This window comes from Desmodus rotundus, chromosome 2 (assembly GCF_022682495.2).
Source record: "Desmodus rotundus isolate HL8 chromosome 2, HLdesRot8A.1, whole genome shotgun sequence".
Taxonomy (NCBI): Eukaryota; Metazoa; Chordata; class Mammalia; order Chiroptera; family Phyllostomidae; genus Desmodus; species Desmodus rotundus.
The window spans coordinates 104,893,693-104,911,757 of record NC_071388.1 but is presented as its reverse complement, the minus strand read 5'-3'; the positions used below and the strand labels follow the sequence as shown (position 1 = coordinate 104,911,757).

The following is an 18,065-nucleotide window of genomic DNA, read 5'->3' as shown; positions in this document are numbered from 1 at the left end:
GTGTTTAATCTGTTTTATGGTATGGTATCATTGCTAAATCTTTTTAAGCCTACCTATAACAGAAATTGTCCATATTACCTTTGATAGAAAAATTGGTAGCAAATTTATAAACCAACTTTTTAAGCTTATTTATAACAGAAATTCCTACATTACCTTTGTCAGAAAAGTTGGTAGTAAATTTGTAGGTATGGGTTGTCATTGCTGTATTCCTACTGTTAAAAAAGAAAGCAAAACCCCAGCGTTAATTCTTTCTTCATGTGATTTAAGGAAAATAGTGTTTCTGTAACCATTTGAATATCATTCAGCTTGTTTACAGCATTGTGATCTAACTATAACTACATTTTCTTCACTAAGAATTATTACGTGCTTCTGTGGGAGATAGTTTCAGATAGTGAAATTTTGTGTGAATGTTCATAAATTCTTCTTGTATGAGCCATTACCACAGAAATGCAGATGTTACATCAATAGTTATAATCTATAACTTATTAGCATTAAGGTGACTTAAAAATCACACCAATTGGAAGAATTCTGGCAAAGGTTCGTATCTTAATAGATACTACTGTTGTTTTAGTAGATACTACTGTTGTTTTTTGGAGAATGTGAAAATTAAATTCAGATATTCTGTAAGATTTAAAGTTCTAGTTTTTAGATATAACATCTCTTTGTAGAGATTATAATTGTTCATTAAAAAGAGGCTAGTCGTTTGCCTCGTTTGCTCTTGTTTTTGTTTTAGGTGTGGTAGTTAATAACTGTGAGTTTGCTGTCATTTTTACTGTTCATATTTTTCATCTTCTTTTTCTTAGATAAATCCCTTTAACATTTCATATAATAAGGGCTTGGTGATGATGAACTCCTTTAACTTGACCTTATCTGAGAAGCACTTTATTTTCCCTTCCATTCTAAATGAAAGCTCTGCTGGATAGAGCAATCTTGGATGTAGGTCATTGCCTTTCATGACGTGAAATACTTCTTGCCAGTCCCTTCTTGCCTGTAAGGTCTGTTTGGAGAAATCAGCTGGCAGTCTTATGGGAAGTCCTTTGTTGGTAACTGTCTCCTTTTCTCTTGCTGCTTCTAAGATTCTCTCCTTCTGTTTCATCTTGGGGAATGTAATGATGATGTGCCTTGGTGTGTTCCTCCTTGGGTCCAGCTTCTTTGGGACTCTCTGAGCTTCCTGGACTTCCTGGAAGTCTATTTCCTTTGCCAGACTGGGGAAGTTCTCCTTCATTATTTGTTCAAATAAGTTTTCAAGTTTTTCTTCCTCTTCTCCTTATGGTACCCCTATAATTCAGATGTTGGAATGTTTCAAGATGTCCTGGAGGTTCCTAAGCCTCTCCTCATTTTTTTGAATTCTTGTTTCTTCATTCTTTTCTGGTTGGATGTTTCTTTCTTCCGCCTGGTCCATACTGTTGATTTGAGTTCCAGTTTCCTTCCCATCACTATTAGTTCCTTGTACATTTTCCTTTGTTTCACTTAACATAGCCTTCATTTTTTCATCTAATTTGCAACCAAATTCAACCAATTCTGTGAGCATCCTGATTACCAGTGTTTTGAACTGTGCATCTGATAGGTTGGCTATCTCTTCGTCACTTAGTTGTATTTTTTCTGGAGCTTTGAGGTGTTCTTTCATTTTGGCCTTTTTTTTTTTTGTCTTGGCACACGTGTTATGTAAAGGGGCGGAGCCTTAGGTGTTCACCAGGGCCGGGTGAGGCTGGTAGCTGCGCTGTGACACTGTTTGTGGGGGAGGGGTCCGAGAGGGAGCAGTGGCACTTGCACTGCTGTCTGCGGGTTTTTAGTCACTCCCTCCCCTACCCACAATCAAATTGGGCCCTTCTGATGCTGCTTCCTGAGTGGGTGGGTTTGTGTACGTTCCAGGCCCCTGTGGGTCTCTCCCACGAACTCTCCTTTGAGGCTGGGCGTTTCTCCTGCTGCTGCCTCAACCCACACAGGTGTTTTCAGTCAGGGGTTTGAGGGGTTTTTTTCCCCCACACTGGAACTCTGGGTTGCTTGGTGTTTCACCCAGTCTACCAGTGGCTGCCTCATTGGCTAGCTATAGCTTTGCCCTCCATGCTCCACAATCTGCCACCTTGCTGGGTCCACCAGCCACTGCCTTGCAGCAAGTCCTCTGTGCTGGGCACCAGTCTCCTCCCTTCCTATCCATCTCGATGAATATTTCTTCTTTATCTCCTTGGTTGTTGGACTTCCTTACAGTTTGATTTTCTGTCAGTTATGGTTGTTTTTTGTTTTTTAATTGTTGTTGTCCTTCTTTTGGTTGTGCAAGGAGGCACAGTGTGTCTACCTATGCCTCCATCTTGGCCGGAAGTCTCTCCCTTTCTATTAGTTAATTATTGGCATATAAAAATTCAGCTGATTTCTGGATATTAATTTTGTATCCTGCTGCTTTGCTGAGTTCATTTATCAGTTCTAGTAGTTTCTTGGTGCAATCTTTGTGGTTCTCTGTGTATAGTATCATGTCATCTGCAAATAAAGACAGTTTTCCTTCTTGTTCCTTGACAATTTGGATGCCTTTAATTTCTTCTTTTTGTCTGATTGCCATGTCTAGGACTTCTCGTACTACCTTGAAAAAGAGAGGTGAAAGCGGACATCCCTGTCTTGTTCCCATTCTTAAGGGGAACGCTTGGTAGTTTTTGCCCATTGAGTATGATTTTGGCAGTGGATTTGTCATATATGGCCTTTATTATGTTTACATATGTTCCCTCCAATCTCACTTTGCTGAGATTTTTATCATAAATAGATGCTGGATTTTATCAAATTTTTTTCTGCCTCTATTGATGTGATCATCTGGTTTTTATCCTTCATTTTGTATATGTGGCGAATCACATTTATTGAATTGCGAGTTTTGTGCCAACCTTGCATTCCCGGAATAAATCCCACTTGATCATGGTTATTGACCTTTTTGATGCATTGCTGTGTTTGGTTTGCTAATACTTTGTTGAGGACTTCAGTGTCTGTATTCATCAGGGATATTGGCCTGTCATTTTCTTTCTTTGTGGTGTCTTTACATGGTTTTGGAATTAAGACAATGCTGGCCTCGTAAAATGATTTTGGGAGCCTTCCCTCCTCCTGAATATTTTGAAATAGTTTGAGAAGGGGAGGTGTTAGTTCTTTTCGGAATGTTTGGTAAAATTCACCTGTGAGCCATCTGGTCCAGGGCTTGCTTTTGTTGGGATTTTTTTGATTACTGTTTCTGATTCTGATTCTTCCTGATTTAGTTTTGGAAGATTCTCTGTTTCTAGGATTTATCCATTTCGTGCAGGTTGTCTAGTTTGTTGGCATATAGTTTATTCAAAAAACTTTCTTATAATCCTTTGTATTTCTTTGGTGTCAGTTCTTATTTCTTATCTTTCCTTTCTGATTAATTTATTTGTGTCCTCTCTTTTCTTCTTAATAAGTCTAGTTTAAGGTTTGTCAATCTTGTTTATCTTTCAAAGAACCAGCTCTTGGATTTATTGATTTTTTAAAATTATTTTTTATTACTGTTTCATTTATTTCTGCTCTGATCTTAATTATTTCCTTCCTGCTACTCACATTGGGCTTTGTTTTTCCTTTTCACGTTCCTTTAAGTGTAAAGTTAGATTATTTATTTGAGTTTTTCTTATTTATTAAGATAGGCCTGTAATGTTATGGATTTCCCTCTTTGGATTGTTTTCCAAGTGTTCCATAGAATTTGGATTGTTGTGTCCTTATTTTTATTTGTTTCAAGGTATCTTTGGATTTTTTTCCTTGATCTTGTTGTTGACCCATTCATGTTTAATAACATGTTATTTATTTTCTATATATTTGAGTGTTTTTTACAGTGTTCTTGTGATTGATTTCTGGTTTCATAGCACTGTGATTAGTGAACATGCGTGATAAGATTTCAGTCTTCTTACATTCATTGAGACTTGTTTTGCGTCCTAGCGTGTGGTCTATCTAAGAAAACATTCCATGTGCACTTGAAAAGTATATATACTCTGCTGCTTTGGGGTGAAATGCCTTGATGATATCAATTAAAACCATTTGATTTAGTGTGTGGTTTAAGGCCACTGTCTCCTTGTTGATCTGTGTGGAAGATCTATCTGTTGAAGTCAGTGGGATGTTAAAATTCCTACTATGGCTGTATTCCTGTCAGTCTCTCCCTATATTTCCATCAAGATGTACTTCACATATTTAGGTGCTGCTATGTTGGGAGCATAAATATTTACTAGGGTTATAGCCTGTTATTTGATTGTTCTCTTTCTCATTATGTATTATCTTTCTCTGTCTCTTACTGTAGGCTTGGTTTTAAAGTCTCTTTTGTCAGATATAAGTAGTCTACCCCAGCTTTTTTTCCCTTTCCATTTGCATGAAATATTTTTTCCATCCCTTTACTTTTTGTCTATATGTATCTTTCAATCTGAGATAGGTCTCTTATGGATCCCATTTTCTTATCCATTCAGCTCCCCTTTGTCTTTTGTTTGGAGCATTTAAGCCATTTACATTTAAGGTGATTATTGACAGATATGTATTTAGTACCATTTTACTTTTAGACTATTTTTCTCTGTTGTTTTTCTTTCTCCATTTCTTCTTTTTGTTAGAGCAAGCCCTTTAACATTTGTTGCAGTACTGGTTTGGTGTTAACCTTGTTTAGCTTTTCCTTGTCTGGGAAACTCCTCCTTATTTCTCCTTCAATTTTAAATGACAGCCTTGCTTGGTTATGTAGCCTAAGTTGTAGCTCCTTGGTTTTTGTCACCTTGAATTTTTCACGCCACTCCCTTCTGGCCTGAAATGTTTCTGTTGAGAAATCAGATGACAGTCTAATCGGTGCTTCCTTGTATGTAACTACCTGCGACTATTATGATTCTCTCCCTGTCTTTAAGCCTTGTCATTTTAATTATGATATGTCTCATTATAGGCCTTTTTGGAGACAACCTTTCTGGGACCCTCTGAGCTTCCTGGACTTGTGTGTCTTTTTCCTTCGGTGGATTAGGGAAATTTTCCGTTATCATTTCTTCAAATAGGTTCTCAATCTCTTACTCTCTCTTCTCCTGGTATTCCCATGTGAATGTTGTTTAGCTTCATTTTGTCCAAGATGTTTCTTAAGCTGTCCTCATCTTTTTAAAATTCTTTTTTCTTTTTTGCTGCCCTGATTGTTTTTTCTACCTTGTATTTCAAAACACTGTTTCAATTCTCTGCTTCATCTAACCTACTGTTTATTCCTTCTAGCGTATAATTTATCTCAGATATTGCATTCTTTTGTTCTGACTGGTTCTTTTTTATGGTTTCTTTGTCTTTTTTCATGCTGTCGAATATCCTTTTAGTCATTACTCTAAACTTTGTATCTGATAAACTGCTTGCCTCCATTTCATCTAGTTCTTCTGGGAAATTCTCTTGTTCTCTCATTTGGGGTCTATTTCTTTGTCTTCGCAGTTTGGCTGCTTCTTTGTATTCTCTGCCTTAGATATTGAACTAATCAGCCATTAAACCCATCAGTTAGTTGTTACTCTGCTCAATCTGTAATCAGCTGTCAGGCTTAAGCACCACAAGGTAGAGCAGAGTAATTCCTGTGGGTGAGCTAATGCTTCCCCTCAGGCTGATTCCATTCAGAGGGGAGTGCCATGTCTGAGAGAGCTGGCTCCTGCAGTGTGGGGGATGACTCAGCACAGGAATCCTGCAGGCTATTCCCTCAGTTCTCTTCCCAGAGCCACCAACCCCAGACTCTCCTCAAACCTCCTAGTCCACTCTGCTTTCCCTTTGCTGGCACCCAGTGTACATAGCTGCAAATGAAATTTTGTGCTTTGGTCCTTTAAAAGGCTCTCTGCATCTCCAGCCATCTCTCCCTGGCCAACAGAATCCCTGCTGCTTTTCACAGCTAGATGTTACCTGGGTTCCTTTCTGGCTCTGGTACTGTAGTCAAGGGGGCCCAGTTTGGAGTTTAGACCCCACACTTCTCAGAGGGAATCCCCCCCACCGGCCGCTGAAATATCCCTCCAGCACTTCAGCTGCTACCTGTGGGAGTCTAGCCAGCCCTCCCTTGTCTCCTCCAGTCTCGTTGTGCTGAAGCTGTTCTTCTGTCTGTCCATGGTTATAAGGCTTCTCTCTCGCTATTGTTCAGTTGTTTGTTCCAAGTGATTTCTCTACAATTTAGTTGTATTCCCAGATTGGTCCCAAGAGGAGGTTGGTATAGCTTTCACTTCTCCACCATCTTGGATTCCTCTTAATTCATTTTAAAAGTTGATTTCTGAGACTTTTATCATTATGAAAACCTGGCCATTTTATAAGACAATCAGGCTTCCCCTTAACCAGTTATAGTTTTCTTTTAAGTTGATGATATAGAAGTTTTAAACTTTATTCAAATTTATTAGTCTCCTTTTTTCTAGATACTTGTCTCTGACTTAAACTTTGCCATTCCAAGAGTGAGAACATATTTACTCACGTTTTGTTTTAGTAGTTTTTGGCTTAGTTTTTTATATTTAGGTCCATAATCCAAACCCTCTGCCTCTTCCTGTCTCTTAAAAAAATATATATATGTTCTTGCTTAAGGTTTAAAAAAATACAATTTGATTAACATTGTATCCTGCAACCTTGCTAAATTCAGCTATTGTAGTACTTTTGTAAATTCCTTGGAATTTTTATTGTGAACAATCATGTCTTTTGCAAATGGAAACAGTTTTACTTCTTTCTTACTGGATTTCATGCTTTTTCTTTCTTTTACTTGCCTTCTAACCATGGTTTTGAGGTTCAACACCATTTTAAATGGAATTGAGAATATGAGAATCCTTGCCTTGTTCTCCATACTAGTGGTGGAATATTTAATATTTCACCAATAGATATGTTAGTTGTAGGGCTTCTATAAATTATCAGGTTAAAGCTGTTCTGAATTTTAAGTTGCTGAGAATTTAACACTGATTCATTGCTGAGAATGAATCAGTGTTAAATTGGGTCACATGTCACACATGTCAATGAAATGATCATGATTTTCTTTTTTCTGTTAAGATTGAGAACTACACTGATTTTCATTTTTTTCAGATGTTTAACTTTGCCTTGGTGTGATACATTCTATTTAGTTATGATGTATTATCCTTTGGATTATCCTTCTCATAGTCAGTAAAAAAGATTCTCCCATATGTTCATCAAGGGTGTTGGTCCATTATTTTCTTCTTTTGCAATGTTTTTGTCAGGGCTTAATATGAACGTTATGCTGGTCTCATAGTTGGGAAATTTTCTTCTGTTTTCTGAAAGAATGCATATAAAAAAGGATGTTTTTTCCTAAAATGTTCAGTAGAATTTACATCTGTGCCTGTAGTCTTCTCTGTGAGAAGAATTTTGATAACATATTTAATTTCTTCAGCAGATATGGGGCCCACTCAGATTTACTGTTTCATATTGTATCAGAATATTCTGTGTGGTAAGAAGTATCTTTTAAGGAGTTTCTTGACTTCATCTCATCTGTTGAATTACTTGGCCTAAAGTGGTTCATAATTATATCTTTATGTCTTTTTAAGATTTGTGGGTTTTATTTTGGTAATAATCTCTTTTTCATTCTTGATATTGGTGATTGCATTCTCTTTTTCCTTTGTTAGTCTATAAAAGGGTTTATCCATTTTGTTGATAATTTGATTTTATTAATATTCTCAGATGTTTGTTTTCTACTTCATTGAGTACTGCCCATTATGTTTTCTTTCTTTCTCTTCTCTTGGTTTACTTTAGTATTCTGTAGCCTCTTAAAGTCAATTCTTAGGTCACTGATTTTAAACTTTTTTCTCTAGTATAAGCATTTAAAGCTACAAATTTGTTCTAAGTACTTGTAAAGTTCAGAAACAATCCACAAGATGACTTTCTCTTCTGACACTATTTACAAGTCCAGGGGTTCGCAAAAGCACTCTTAGATTCAATAGTTGGATGGTAGAACTCAAGGAATTCATTGAAAGCTGTTATATTCCTGGTTATGGTTTATTCCTGGTTTATGGTTTAATGAAGGATACAGATTAAAATTATCTAAGGGAGAGGCAAAGTCCAAGAAAGTTCTGATACAGAGACATCTGATCAGATCAGAGCATGGATGGGGGTGGTGAGTATGGAGGGACCATAGGAGGAGTTTACCCAAAGCAACGGTAAACAGCCTAGGAGGGGATTGGCTGAGAAAACTGAATGCCTCCAGAGCACTTGAAATTATGGGCAAGGAGATTTGAAATAAAAGAAGGCACTTGGGCTGTCTCTGGCTCTTGGACTTTTTATTCTTTGAGAATGCCGGATGATCATGCCACAGCTGTCTGCATTTCCCGACAGGCGATATTTTCGATGGGAATGAACTCTGGGTGCAGCCTAGGATGAGGCTGGCCTGGCAGAGAGTGGCAGGTTTATTCTTCTTTGGGTGTTCTGGAGGGGTTTCCCCTGAGGCAGAAGCCTGCCATTCTTCCAAAATTGTGCAACTTTTGAATAAAGACTCCTTTCATTTATCACCAAACCCTTTGCCTCTGGAATTTTGCCTAGAGTGTGGTGGTGGACAGCAGGACCCCAATTGCTATTGGGTAACAGTTCCAGACATGGAGCTTCCAGTTGTCTTCTCTGTGTGCAGTCATGGACAACTTTAATTCTACTGGCAATGATGTGTGATAGTACACTCCAAATATTACCAACCAGAGAAAATCAACCTGAGTCTTAGTGTCCAGAGTGTTTGGGGTTTTCAGTCTCATTTATATGGTTGGCTAGTCATGGAGCTAACCTGTTCCCAGCCCCTCCTGGAAATTGTGCTAATACTGTATGACCCAAACCCTCCACAATAAATTACATTGTTTTACCATCTTGTGTGTCCCAAAGCTCCTAGATAGACAGACTCTCATATCAGCAAGACATTCTAGGAGCTAAGGGATTACCTCCCAAGAGCTAAGAAAAAAGTCCAGATCTCTTTTTGGGCAAAGTTAAGTTCTTTACGCAGAACTGCTTTAGTTTTATTCATCAAATTTTAATCTGTTCAGTTTTCACTATCATTTAGTTCGAAAATGTTTTCAGTTTCTTTCTTGAGTTCTTTTTTAAACCATGAGTTTTACTAGATATCTTATTGTTTGTTTCCAGGTTAATTCTGTTTTAGTTGGAGAATATACTCTTTCTGATTTCAGTCCTTTTAATTTGTGACTTGTTTTATGGCCTAGCAGATGGTCTATCTTGGCAAACATTATGTGCACCAAAAACAATGTATTATCTTGAGTTGTTGGGTAAAATATACTATAAATATCAATTAGGTCAGGGTGATTGATAGTTTATTCAGATTGTCATTACTGATGTTTGCGTCAGTTGCTAATCAAGGAGTTGAAATCTCTTACTAAGATTATGGAATTGTCTACTTCTTTTAATATTTTTTGTTTTTGCTGGTGTATTTTAAAGCTGTGCCATTAGATGCACACATTTATGGTTATTATACCTGGTGAATTACATTTTTATCATTTTGAAATCTCTCTGTAAGTAGTATTCTTTGTCTTGAGGTTTATCAGTTATTAATATAGTCACTTCAGCTTTTTTATGCTAACAGTTTACAGGATATATCTTTTCTCATTTATATACTTTGACTCTGTATATATAAAGTACATTTCTTTTTTATTCATTCTGATAATCTCTGCCTTTTAATTATAGTGTTTAAGTTTATTTACCTTTTAGTACAGTTATCAGTATGATGAGTTTAGGTTCTTATTCTTTTCTCTTTGTCCCCTTTCTTTTTGGTTCCTCTGTTCTCCCTTTCTTGCCTTCCATTGGATTATTTAAATGTTTTTAAATATTCCCTTTTAATATACCTATTGGTTTCTTTTTTTTTCTTTCAATTTTTTTTATTTATCTTTAGAGAGGGTAAAGGTGGGAGAAAGACAGGGAGAGAAACATCAATGTGTGAGAGATACATCGATCTGTTGCATCTCAGTTGTCTCTCGCACATCCCCACCTGGGGACCTGGCCTGCAACCCAGGCATGTGCCCTGACTGGGAATCAAACGGGCGACCCTTTGGTTTGCAGCTTGCGCTCAAGCCACTGAACCACTGAGCCACATCAGCCAGGGCTGGTTTTTTAACTATATGAGTTGTATTTTTTTATTAGTTGCAATAAGGACCACAATATATAGCCTTAACTTTTGAGTCTCTTAGTATTAATATTGTAGCACTGCACAGAAAATGCAGAAACATTGCAATTGTATGGGTCTGTTTAGTACTCCGTCCATCCCCTAACACCACCATCCTTTATGCTATAGTTGTCATATGTATTATATCTATATGTATTAAATCTATGTACCTATTATAAACTTAACAAGACTTGTAATTTTTGCTTTCAGTGGTCATATATGTTTTTCTAAGTATATTACCTTTATTTGCTTTGCAGATTCAACTAGGGATAACACATTTAATAAACACCAAAAGTTACAGAACAGTGCTAAAGCCAGAATTGGCTGCTGACAGACTCAACTGTTGAGAAGGTTTAGCTTCTGTGGGAGCAGTAGCCTAGGCAGTAGGGTATATCAGAGTTGAGTAGTGTGAAGAACTCCTGGTACTCGAATGCCAGTGATGGAAGCCAGAGTCAGTGATTCCGTTTCAGATTCAACTGGGGGATGAAGCAAGGGATCCATTCAGATTCCCTCAGCATCATTCAGTGTTTACCTATTATATCTATTTTAATTTATTTCAATATGGAAAACCTACCAATTGCTACTAATTATTAATTACAATCAGTTAACATACTACAGTACTTCTATTTTTTACTGGGTTTTCTAGGATATACTAGCTGAATAACAGTATTTCCTATAAATATCGATCATTTTATTATCTCATTTAAATTTTAAAAAAGTTTTAAAGATAATTTGTGAGTGAATAAATTACATGGTTCAGCATTCAAAAGATACATAAAAATGAAAAGTCTCTTTTCCATCCCTTTTCTTCAGGTACAGATTTCTTCCCATCAAGCAACTAAAATTGTTTCATGTGTATCCCAGTTTCTCCATGTATAAGCAAATATGTGTATATTCCCCAAACCTCTTTTATACACACACATAAGCAAAGTATACACTGTTTTGAACTTAGTTGAGCCACTAAACATAATATTCTGAAGCTCTACCTATTTCTGTACATAAAAACCTTTCTAATCTTTTTATGCTTTAGATATTCTCTTACTTGGTTAGAGATTATTTGACAAGTACATTGTTTATATACTGATGGATGCTTACATTATTTGCTTTACAAATAGTACTACGACGACTAACTCTGCATATGTCAGTTGTACACCTAGGAATATATCCCTAGGATAAATATCCAAAAGTGGAATTATTGGATCAGAGGATATGTGTATTTTTGATTTTGATATATTGTGAAATTGGCCTTCATAGAGGAAGTACCAGTGTATACACTCTGTAGATATGTATGAAAGTGTCTGTTTTTCCCATGTCCTCATCAGTATAGTTTGTTATTAAACTTAGATGTTTGACAGTCTGATAATGTGAACAAAGGTATGTCCTTGTAGCTTTAGGTTACATTTATTCTATTGCAAAGAAACACCATTTCATACATTTAAGAATTATTTCCTGTTCTCTAAACTGTTTACTTAACTCTTTTCCATGGATAAGAGAAAGAGTGAGTTACAAGGCTTTATATCTTTTTCTTAGGGATTGGTAGTCTTTGTATGTGTTTGTGGAATTAGTCGTTTGGGTTGAAGTTACAAATACTTCTTACTAGTTTACTTTTTGACTTCTAGTCATAGTTAAGTCATTTTTAAATGACTTAGTTTTATATTACAGTTAAATATTTATATAGCTCTTTGAAGTTTATAGTTACAAGTAAGATGTAGCTAGAAGAATGTGTGGTTTTTGTGGTTTCATTTTTTTTAATTTTAAAATTCACTTGAAAATGTTCCTGTTTTAGCTATCCATTTTCCCTTTGCTATTTATTGAATAATTCATCTTTTATCCAGTGGTATTTGTTGGAAATGTCACCTTTATAAAATAGTAGTAAGTTTATTTAATATAAAGTACTGAGTGACTTTGAAGTTTTAAAATTTGTAGTAGATAGTTCATACTCATTACTCCTTTTTTGTAGACTTTACCCCTTTATTCTTCCTGGTTACTTTTCATGAATTTTAGTTCCTCTTCTATTCCTAAATAAATAAACAAACATTTAAATAAATGAAAAAATTTCCTGATTTCCTTTTTCTGGGGATCATTTACAGATAAAACATAGAAAAATTTAGAGAGGGAGATTATATCTTGAAGTTGAATCTTCCTGCCAAGAACATGGTCCATCTTCTTTTCATTGGGTAAAGTTGGATACTCGGGTACTTCATATTTATTAATTCCTGGCCATTTTATCTGTTTTGTTTCTATTGCAAGTGTATTTTCTTTTATTATATCATCTGATTGATTGATTAAAGTAAATTTCCATTTCTGCAAAAAATAATGAGATTTTGATGGTTATTATAGTGAATCTGTAAATCGATTTGAGTAGTATTGACATCTTAACAATATGAAGTCTTCTACTCGGTGTGCATGGGATGTGTTTCCATTTATTTCTGTCATCTTTAATTTCTTTCAGCGGTTTTGTAGTTTTCATTGTACAAGTCTTTCATCTGTTAAGTTCATTTCAAATTATTTGCTTTGTTGCTGTTGTAAGTGGAATTGTTTCTATTATTTTTTCAGATGGTATGTAGAAATGCAACCTATTTTTGTGTGTTGACTTTGTATCCTGCTACTTTGCTGAATTCGTTAGTTCTAACAGCTTTTTTGCTGAGTCTTTAGGATTTTCTATATATACGCTAAGATTGTATCAACTACAAATGGATAATTTTGCTTCTTCCTTTACAATTTGGATGCCTTTCATTTCTTTTTTTCTTGCCTTATTGTTCTGGCTATGACTTCTATTACTACCATATTTTGCTGTGTATATTGCACTCTCATGTATAATGCACACCCACATTTTTGTGCACATTATGCACGAGATTATCATACTCATTATTATGCCCATGGTATGTAGTCATTATACCCATGTATAATGCACATCCTTATTTTTCCTTCAAAAATTTGGGCAAAAAAGTTGCATTATACACAGTTGCATTATACACAGCAAAATACAGTGTGTTGAATAGAAGTGGTGAAGTTGACCAAAATTAACCTCAATTTGTCATCCAAGTTTTCCCCTGGAAATTGTAAGCCTTTTAACAGACTCCAAAGTTCAGACATAGTTACATCAGATTGTTCCTGTACAGTTGTTATGTAGGTGGGAAGACATTCCTGGGGCATCCTACTTTGCCATCTTTCCAAAATCTGAACTATTTTAAATAATCTAATAATTTTACTTAAATATTGGCATGGTTTCATAAAAGGGAGGGCTATTTCTCTCTGACTTCATATGTTAAACTATAAAATATACTTTATATAGTTAAGTATTATCAAATATTTGGCTGGTTATGAAAACCATGATTTGAATTGAACTCACTTTGCTTCTCAGGGCTTCTTTGTAGTTAACAGTTTTCTTTACTTCACAGAAATACCGGTATCGGGATGAAGATACACCTCTTCAAGAGCACATTTCCCCACAAATCACTAATGAGGTGATAGGTCCAGAACTGGTTCATGTTTCAGAGAAAAACCTGTCAGAAATTGAGAATGTCCATGGATTTGTTTCTCATTCTCATATTTCACCAATAAAGGTAAGATAATTTTGTTGCTATGAATTATATAATACTTTTGTTACTGGTATAGCTCATGCTCAGAAAGACCTATTTTTTCATGTAAGATTTTTCCCCTTGATCATTTCTGGCTTTTTAGTTATAGGAAATTTTACAATATTTATTACCATTCTAAAAACATTTTTATTTTATTTGTTTTTGTTTTTTTAGATTGTGCTAGACATACTTACTTTTTCATAGATTTTAGAATCTCATACAAGTCATGGAATTGGGGATACATGAATTCTTTTTCTATTTTAATTTTTCAGTTACAGTTGTCCTGCCTTTTTCCCCTTTGCTCTCCTCTTTCCTGCTACCACCCCCCCACACACACACAGTCAATCTTAAAAGATATTTTATAAATGAATTTTAATCAGTGGTACTATCTTTTAAGCCTCAAAATTCCCATGAAGGAAATAACTATTACATTTCAAATACCACACATTGAAATGTTTTGAACACTTGTTTTAAATATTAGGAGGTACCGAAAAAACATTATTAGTTTCTTTGAAGTCTGATGTGTGGCTTTACCTGATCCTATTACCTTGCCTTCTCCCTCAGAAATAACCATAATCCTGGCTTCTTATAAAACTCTACCACATTTAGATCTCTGATTAATATATTGTTTATTTTGCCTATCTTGAACTTTATACAATTGGAATTATACTGTATATAATCTCAACTTGCATTTTTTTGCTTTATATTATGTATATTCCTGAGGCATTATTTTTGCTGCCCTGGTTTTTTATTTTATGAATATACTATCATTTATTTTACTTTTGATGAACATTGAGATATTTTCAGATTATTACCAGTATAAAAACTGCTGTTAAAAACATAGATTATGCATACACATCTTTGTTGGTAACACCAGGTTATTTTCCAAGTGGTTGTATAATTTACATTTTTAGCAGCAATATATAAAAGTTTTCATTGATCCATATTCTCATCAATACCTGCTATTCTTATTTTTACCATTGTTTGGGGTTGCTCATAGTATCTCATTGTGATTTTAAATGTATTTTTCTGTTTGGTAATGAGGTTAAATTTATTTGTTGCTCATTTAGGTTCCCTGTTCTGTGATGTGCCCTCCTAAGAATTTTGCTTATTTTCGTATTGGGCTGTCCTTTTTACTGATTCGTACAAGTTCTTTAGGTATTCTGGGTATTTTTGTTGGTTGTATGTATTGTGACTAAGAATTACTTCTTATTTGGTAAAACTTAACCTGGTTTTTGTAATTTTCTTTAAGGGATGATTTCATATTACTGGCTAAAAAAACTTATATTTTTCCCATTACCATTTAGCCCCCTCATACCGCCCTCCCCCCAGCAGTCACCACACTGTTGTCCATGTCGATGAGTGCTTTTTCCTTTTTTGCTCAATCCCTCCAACCCCCACCTCCTTCCACCCATCTAGCTGTCATCTGTTCTGCAGCTATGAGTCTGTTCCCATTTTCCTTGTTCAGTTTGTTCATTAAATGACACGTATGAGTGAAATCATATGGTATTGTCTTTCTCTGATTGGCTTATTTCACTTAGCATAATGTTCTCCAAGCCCATCCATACTGTCACAAAGGGTAAAATTTTCTTTTTTTTTAACAGCTGAGTAAATGTCCCATAGTTGTTTTATCCACTCATTTATTGATGGGCACATTTAGGCTGCTTCCATATCTTGGAGATTGTAAATAACGCAGCACTGAACATAGGGGTGCTGTGTTCTTTTGAATTAGTGTTTTGGGTTCCTTCAGATATATTCCCGAAAGGGGGATCACTGGCTCAAAAGGCACATCTGTTTTTAATCATTTGAGGTATCTCCATACAGCTTTCCACAGGAGCTGTAACAGTCTGCATTCCAACCAACAGTGGAAAAGGTCCAACCCCCTTTTTCCACATCCTTGCCAGTACTTGTTGTATATTGATTCATTGATGATAGCTATCCTAACAGGTGTGAGATGATATCTCATTGTGGTTTTAATTTGCATTTCTCTCATGATGAGTGATGTTGAGCATCTTTCATATGTCAATGGGCCACATGTATGTCCTCTTTGGAGAAGTATCTATTCAGGTCCTTTGCCCACTTTTTAATTGGAATGTTTGGGTTCGTGTGTGTGTATGTGTAGAGTTTTGCAAGTTCTTCGTAGATTTCAGATTTTAACCCTTTATCAGATGTATTGGCAAATCCATTCTTCCATTCTGTGGCTTGTCTTTTTATTTTGTTGATTTCCCTTGCAAAAACTTTTTAGTTTGATGTATTCCTATTTGTTTATTTTTTGTTTTGTTTCCCTTGCCAGGGGAGATATATCAGATAAAATATTGCAGTGACCAATGTCCAAGATTTTGCTGCCTGTGTTTTCTTCTATGATTTTTATGGTTTCAGGTCTAATATTTAAGTCTTTGGTGGTGTAAGAAGGTGGCCTAGTTTCATTATTCTGCACGTCCAATTTTCCCAACACCATTTGTTTAATAAACTTATTTTAGCCTACTGTATGTGCTTGCTTCCTCTGTCAAATATTAATTGACTCTGAAGGTGTGGGTTTATTCCTGGGCTCTCTATTCTGTTCCATTGATCTGTGTGTCTGTTTTTATGCCAGTACCATGCTGTTTAGATTACTATGGCCTTGTAATATAGTTTGATAATAGGTAGCATGATTCCTCCAACTCTGTTCTTCTTTCTCAGGATTGCTGTTGCTATATGGGGCCTTGTGTAACTTCATGTAAATTTTTGAAATATTTGTTCTTGTTCTGTGAAATACATCATTGGAATCTTGATAGGAACTGCACTGAATCAATAGATTGCTTTGGTGGTAAAAATTTTTGATAAAGTATCATTCCAATTTTCTATTAACAGTTTTGCTAGGTTATTTTTTCTAGGAAGTTGTGCATTTCAATTTATTGCAAAATACATTCTGAATATCTTGTTGGGCTTTTTTTGTTTGTTTTTTGGTCTATATATATTTTTTATTTAGGGCCATATTTAGGTGTGGCTGGCACCTTTTTCTTTCCTAACATTATTTATTTGTACTTTTTTTTTTGTCTTTGAGCATTCTTGCCAGTGGATAGTCAATTTCAAAGATATTTTGAAAGAACCATCTCTTCTTAAAAGATGTTCTCTCGTGTCCCTCCCCAATTGCTGCCATCCCCTCCCCCTTGTTGTCATACATGCATATACACACATGTGTATACATTTTTATGTGCATATATAAATATAAATGTTTGGATAGCCTTTATATCAATTAAAGATTGTGTTTGGTAGAAGTAATCTTGACCTTCCCTTGAGAGATAAATAATAGATACAGTTGGAAGAAATAAGATGACTGTTAGTAAGAGTCAGTTCTTTCATCTTATCCCCCTTTCTTCTTTTATCATGTTATTTTTTTATTTCCTGCTTTCTTTGAGTTTTTCTGTTATGCTTTTTGTTCTAGTTTCTCAAGTTGGTTATTTATTGCATTATCAGCCTTTTCTAATAATATTTGAGTTTGTAAATTTTGTTTTACATAGAACTTTAGCTATATCCTCTTAGTTCTAATATGTAATATTTTTATTATTCTAACATTTTCTTATATTTTCATTATGATGTTTTTCTTTGTCCCATGAGTTATTTAGAAATATGTTTCTTAATTTTTAAACATAGGAGACACTTCTTCCATGTCTTCGTGGTTATATTTTCTCATCTCTTTTTTTCTTGTTAGCTTAGAAGTTATTTATTCTGTTTCTCTTCCTTTAATGGTTATTTTAGAAATTTTAATAAACATCTTTAACTTTAGAAAATTAAAAATCAATACATATCCTTTACTCTCATTCTGAACAACATAAGAAAAACAATTGAAATTTAATCACTCCTGCTTGAGCTGTTCTTGTCCGTCTATGCCTATTTTCTCTTGACTGCAATTATATAGCCTGTTTCTTACTTTAGGCGAAAAACCCTGCCAGGTATGGGTAAGTCTTTTGTTTCTCATGTTTTGAATTTCTGGTCATTCCAGTTGTTAGAAACTATCCAAAGGCAGTTTGCACACACCCAACTAACTCCTCCTGTTTTTTGGCAGGTGTTTTGGAAGTTACTTCCATGTGTATGCAGGTTCTGACCAGAAGTAGGCAAATAGCCAGCATGCATAAAGTGTTTTATATAGCCTCTTTGAATATGCTGGAGCCTCAGTTCTCCGCTGTCACATAGAATACTCACTCCAGGCAAATAAAGCAGTATTCCAAAGACAAGATTTTGTTACCTAGACTTTCCAGACATTTTAGGGATTAAAACCTAAGCTTTTTTCCTATTATAAACTTGTTATACATATTTTCCCATGTTAAATTTTTTTTAAACTTCAGATATATATAATATTACATAGTATATTTGTACCGTAATTTGATGAACACTTCTGACCTTTGCTGTTTGTTATTTACATT

At 35.1% G+C, this 18,065-nt stretch overlaps 1 protein-coding gene across 7 annotated transcripts in view; it reads left to right on the top strand.

Moving 5' to 3' along the window:
• The window catches only part of DLG1 (discs large MAGUK scaffold protein 1), a 319,299-nt gene that overhangs the window by 49,396 nt on the left and 251,838 nt on the right, over positions 1-18,065 (top strand). For all 7 annotated transcript variants that reach the window (XM_045185871.2, XM_024577978.3, XM_024577976.3 and 4 more), the window contains one exon: positions 13,483-13,647. In XM_045185871.2, the coding sequence (XP_045041806.1) occupies positions 13,483-13,647 (165 nt within the window). The remainder of the gene's footprint in view (positions 1-13,482; positions 13,648-18,065) is intronic.